This window comes from Gekko japonicus, unplaced genomic scaffold (assembly GCF_001447785.1).
Source record: "Gekko japonicus isolate JY-2015 unplaced genomic scaffold, Gekko_japonicus_V1.1 scaffold43, whole genome shotgun sequence".
Lineage (NCBI taxonomy): Eukaryota > Metazoa > Chordata > Lepidosauria > Squamata > Gekkonidae > Gekko > Gekko japonicus.
The window spans coordinates 52,621-58,545 of NW_015173123.1; the positions used below are offsets into that span (position 1 = coordinate 52,621).

The window sequence follows — 5,925 nt, forward strand, 5'->3', positions numbered from 1 at the left end:
CCTCCCTCCCTCCCTCCCTCCCTCTCTCTCTCTCTCTCTCTCTCTCTCTCTCTCTCTAGGGGGGGAGACGGGACACGCTGATCCGCTTGGGCTCCTCTTCCCAGGGCCATGTTTCACGACATATACTTCGTTTGTCACATCAGTACTCCGCCTCAATAATTCTCTGTGATCTTTTTCGGCTCACGGCAATTAGAATGCTTGTGTTATGCTCTTGGGGAAGGAGGCTGCCAGGAATGTCTGACCATAGAGTTCTGATTACAAGCCTTATGAAAGAATGGGGACTATCAAACTGCCTGTGTCTATGGTTCTGCTTTCAAAGTACTGACTTCCTTTAGGATCCCTGCAATGACTTATGGGATAAATTCTCCAGAGTTCCAGGGGATTTTAAAAAAATCATTTTTGCCATGCAGTGCAGTTTAACGTTTGCCGTAAATGTTTATCGTTTCCAGTTATCATGCCAGATAACACATACCCCGGCCATGAACACGAGTTATAGATTATGGTTTTGACTCCTCCTCTGTGTGACAAACTCCCTTCAAATAGAAAAGTTGCATCGCAGGGGAAAAGTCAAAGAGTTGGGATAGAACCTTACTGTGCTGATGTTCTGCTTACAAGGAGTCTTTAATACAAGGAAGCATTAAAAAAGGAGATCTGCAGCCACAAGGGGTACAGCCTGTTTGACCGCCTTGGTGCTCTGCCACTGTTCTGCTGCACGGGTAGCTCAGGCACAATTCTGGCCTTGTTCTGGTGCCTTTTGCAGCACCGTAATGGGTGGAAATTGGGAAACCTGGGGCCTCGGGGTTTCTAGTCACTGTTTGGAAACCTCTCAGTGGGGAGATCTTTCAAAACATGATGCTGATGGCATGTTTTGTTCTTTTCAAATTCCAGGGTTGGCACCCGGGAGGTCCATAATAAATTGGAGAAGAACAGGTATGTAGATGGTTGCAAAACAGGAAGTGAATAGATATTTTGGTTTCCTAAGATAGGGGGTTTTGGGCTGCTTTCCAAGGCTTCTTTGGAAGCTTATTAGAAGCTCCTTGATCAGAAGGCCAGCAGTGGTAGGGAAGGTTCCCAGCCAAATGCAAACATCAAGCCAAACTGTGGTTTGTGCCTGGCATAATTTTGATCCCAAACCACGGTTTTGGCCTCTGAATGTAGCAGCGAGCCATGGCCTGCATCCTTTCCCCATCTTGGTATCCTGAAACAGAATGAAGGCCATAAGTGTGGTCTGGTGATTCAGGCATACCTGTAACTAGTACAAGCCACAATTTGCAAGTCCACAAACTCTGGGTTGCCAGCCCCTCAACAGTTGTGGGTTGTCAGCTGTGCTGAATCTTGGTTCAGCTTCTTGACCCCTGGTTCGGTGTGGTGTCTGCCCTGAGCCGGCCGGTCTGCCCCTTCTGATCTCCCTCACTGTGCTGTGGCACAGAAGAAAGGTCCAGCTGGTCATGCCACGCAAACCGAGAGTGCGTCTGAGGCCAGGCCGTCGGCGTTGGGAAGCTGCCCGTTTGGATGAGGGCCTCGGCCCTGGAGGGTGAGGAGCACCAACCTCTTCTGCCGCTTGCTTCCTCAGATCCCACTCTTGGTTTCAGTAGCCGTCTCCCAGATCTCCCCCACCGAGCCCCAGGCTTCCAAGCACCTCCTGAATGCATCCGCTTGCTCTGTCACTCTCTCTGGGGGACCCAAAGAACCCTCCCAGGCCAGGCTTCGCTTGGCTGCAGCAGCAGGTGGCAAGGTCCTCCGAGGCCGTGCGATGTCTTGCCTGAGACCAGAGAAGCCGGGAAGCACCCTGGTCTGCCTCACAGGGTCCTTGGGGGTGTCGGATGGTGGGCGAGAGCCACCTTTGCCATTCTGAGCTCCATGGAAGGATACGTGGATAAATAGCTCTGCCGACTGTGCCGGCAACCCCCACAGCCCTTCCGTTTCTCTGCCCCGACCGTCGTGGGCTTCCAGCAAGATCTGTTGGCCTGCTTGCCTGGTCTCCTCTGTGGGGGGAAGGTGCTGGGCGTTGGCCGGCCCCCATCCCTCGGGAAAGCATGGCCAGAAGCGCTGCTCGCCTCCGTGGGGGCCTCGCGGTGCTCTCGAGCACAGTGCTGAGGGGGAGGGCCTGAGGGGGGTGTCAGGACTCACGTCCTTCCTCTTGCTTTGAGTGGAGCCGCGGACAAAGTGAGGACAAAATAAAATCGCTCTTATGGCTGCCGTCACACACACTAAATCACCCACTGGCAGAGTGGACATTCGAACCTGGACCTCCCAGATCTGACCCTTTAAGCACCACGTCACACTGGCTCTCAGGTGACCCTGAGCTTGTGAGTGGCCGAGCTTGGGCAGAGAGCTTGAGGACCCAGTGGGGCTTTAGTCCTACCCCAACTGCTGTGCCCAAGGATATTTTATTTGCCGCATAAAGCCGTGTGAAGATGAGGCCAACCTGACCTTCCCTTGAAGGGAATTCCTTGGACTTTGGGAGGAGGGGAGGCATGCAGGTCGGTGGGCGGGCATCTGCTTGGGGTGCCAAAGGCCCCAGTCCAGGAGCCCCCCCCCCCGATCAGCCTGCCCTTTGGACTAAAGTTTGCTCTGAGAGCGACGTGACCGCGTGGCTTTTGTTTTTTCTGCAGACGTGCCCATTTGAAAGAATGCTTTGAGACTCTGAAACGCAACATTCCCAACATCGATGACAAGAAAACCTCTAACCTCAGCGTCCTAAGGAGTGCCTTGAGATATATCCAGGTAGGGCCTGAAATGTTGATGTTAGAGCCCTTCACCGTAGCGCCGTGAGCACCCCCGTTTGGCCCAGCCCCGTGTGTGAGCTGATAGCGTTCTTTTTTTGGGCATCTTTGGCTTCAGAGTTTCCCCCTCGGGCTGTGCTTGCTTGGGAGCAAGGGGGCTGTCTTCCAAGGGGGCATGCAGGGGACGAGGGTTTGTGGCAGGCCTCCGAGTCGCTCTGGGCTGAAAAAAGCCAACCGTTTTAGTGGAACTGTTCCTGTGTGTGTGCACGTTTTCTAATGTTGACGTCAGCATGGGTGTGCTCTTTGCAAGCAGATTTCTTTGGTTTTGATCGGTTGCACCCCCCATGTCAGCGGTGGGCTGACTTTTCAGATGCCCTGAGTCCCTTTCTGCAGCCATAGATCACTGGATTTCCGCCGTGTGCCGAAAGCCCATGGTGACGGGGAAAGCACGCTGGCCAGTCCTGCTCAGGGAGGCTGGCGTTTGGGTGGGGCCAGGGCCCTGGTTCGCCTGGGGCCTCTGAAGTCGTGTGGTGGCCTGTGAGCTGGATCGTGAGGGTGCGATGATGCGGGCCCAGAGGGTTTGGAGTCCGCAGTGGCTTTTGCCGGCAGCCCAGAGCCGTCCCAGCGGCTTCTTTTTGTTTCTGCAGTGGAGGTGCTGCCGGCCTGTTCTGGCCGGCCTTCGGCATTTGCGATGTGGTTGTGCAGAGACCCGGCTCCCTTCTGCCCCCTTCTGACGTGCGCTTCCTCCTTCTGCTGGGTGTGAATTGGTGCTTCCCCATCCCACTTGAACTGATTGCTTGGTGGTTGTTCCCCACAGAAGGCCAAAGGTCGGCTGTGCTGGCAGGGGGCCACTTCCTCCTTCTCCTGGGAGGCACCATCATTCCCTGCAGTCCGGAGTCAGGGTGTGTGTGTGTGTGTGTGTGTGTGTCCTGGGTGGCCGTTCCCTGTTGGAATCGGGGTGGGGGGTGCATCTCCTCCCTTTCAGGGATGCTTCCAGCGCTTATGACCAAATGCAGCTTTGCCTGGCCACTGCAAGGATGTTTTTAATTTCTTGACGGGTAGCCATGTTGGTGTGTAGCAGCACAGCAAGACTTGAGTCCCAAGGAGCCAGAGCTCACTTTATCAGATGCATGAAGTGTATATCCAGAAAGCTGGTGCATTTATATTCACCACAGAAAGGCAGAGGGTGGGGAGGAGATACCAAGAGAGGCCAGTTTAAAACCTGGTCTGACCCAAAGAGTGACGGGCTCCCTGCGGAGCAGCTGAGGAGCACCAATCGGAGCAGAACCTTCTGAAGGGGCCCCCTGGCCAGAGGGTCAGATGGGCCACTGCCCTGCTGTTGGGTGCTCTCTGTGGCGGCTCCTGCCTCCTGGCGTGGCCTGCCGGCTCCCACCGGACTGTCCTGTGGCAGAATGAGTGACGGTGGGAATGTACAGGAGGGCATTTTCACGCAGGGGTTAGTAACGGCTCTGGGGGGCACCTTTACCTCGGACGAGGACTCTGTGGGTCTGCTGCCACAATACTGCATTGTCTTCCACCTTTGGAATTCCGTTCTCTGCAGTTGTTCATTGTATACCTTGCTGTAGACAGTTTGTTGTTAGATTTGCCGTTTAAATCCGTAATCCCAGCCCGATCGCATTGCTCACTGATGCTGCTTGACTGCTTGACTGCTTCGGTTTGTATTCCGCAATCCGTCTCGAGTCTCAGTGAGAAAGAAGGGCTGTAAATAAATCAGATCAATGAACAATCTTGCATACATGCCAGAGAAGTACGGGGACCCCTTCCGTAACAGCAGAAAAAAAAGGGGTGGGGGGGTGGGACAGTTTCTGCTGTCCTTGCACTGCTGGCTGAATGTCTGGTTTGGCAGAGGAAACCCCGGGTTCTCCTGAGCCCTAAGCAAATTGAATCGAGCTTGCTGAACAGTTCTGTCCAGCAGTTTCGCCCTATTGTCATAAGAACATAAGAACGTAAGAGATGCCAATGTTGGATCAGGCCAAAGGCCCATCCAGTCCAACACTCTGTGTCACACAGTGGCCAGAAATACCAGGTGCCATCAGGAGGTCCACCAGTGGGGCCAGGACATTAGAAGCCATCCCACTGTCCGTCCCCCCCAAGCACCAAGATGACAGAGCATCACTTGCCCCAGAGTCCCTATCTATACCTTGTGGCTAATAGCCACTGATGGACCTCTGCTCCATATGCTTATCTAATTCCCTTTTGAAGCCGTCCATGCTTGTAGCACCCACCACTTCCTGTGGCAGTGAATTCCAAGTGTTAATCACTCTTTGGGTGAAGAAGGACGTCCTATTCCATGTGTTAATTACTCTGGGTGAAGAAGTACTTCCTTTTATCTGTTCTAACCTGACCGCTCAGCAATGTTCATGGAGTGCCCACGAGTTCTTGTATTGCTCTATCCCATGCATAATCTTATAAACCTCAATCATGTCACTCCTCAGTCGTCGTTTCTCCTAGCTAAAGAGCCCTAAGCGCCTTAACCTTTCCTCATAGGGAAAGTGTTCCAACCCTTTTATCATTTGAGTTGCCCTTTTCTGCACCTTTTCCAAAGCTATACTATCCTTTTTAAGGTGTGGTGACCAGAACTGCACACAGTATTCCAAATAAGGTCGCACCATTGATTTATACAGGGGCATTATGATATTGGCTGATCTGTTTTCAATACCCTTCCTAATAGTCCCCAGTCCCCCTTGGGAAGTTCTGTGGTTGAAGACTGGCGACTTTCAGGTCAGTCGCAAGAGTGTCCTGGAGGCTGGAATGTTTGCCGTGGTGTCGTATTGCCTTGGCAAGGGATGACCTGGAGTCACCTGCTGGAATGGCATCTAGTGAGGGGTGTCTGGGGCCGGGGGCACCAGCTGGGCAGGAGATTCCGGCTCCTCTGGGAATGCCCCTTTGAACTCCCTGAGGGAGCCTCATCTGCAGTGGCCATTGGAATGCCAGTCCGGGTTTGGGGTGGGGGGGCGTGTCTGAAAAGTGCTTTCTAGTCCGGAGCCAGCTCTCCGGGGAATGCAGTTGGGGTCTGGCTGGGACTTTGCCTGTAGTGTACAAAACCTGGTGCTAAACTACAGAACAGGAAGGCTGTGGGGAGAGTGTGCAGAACGCCCTTTCTGGGGCTCTGAGTGGGAGGCCCGTGAGGCAGGACTCAGTGCTTCAGCCCCCTCCCTCCCTCCCTCCCTCCCTCCCT

The 5,925-nt window shown here is 53.9% G+C and overlaps 1 protein-coding gene across 1 annotated transcript in view; it reads left to right on the top strand.

The window, feature by feature from the left end:
* MNT (MAX network transcriptional repressor) overlaps nt 1-5,925 on the top strand; it is a 96,096-nt gene that overhangs the window by 34,398 nt on the left and 55,773 nt on the right. The window contains exons 3-4 of the mRNA XM_015421911.1: nt 889-930; nt 2,616-2,727. Coding sequence (XP_015277397.1) covers nt 889-930; nt 2,616-2,727 — 154 coding nt within the window. The remainder of the gene's footprint in view (nt 1-888; nt 931-2,615; nt 2,728-5,925) is intronic.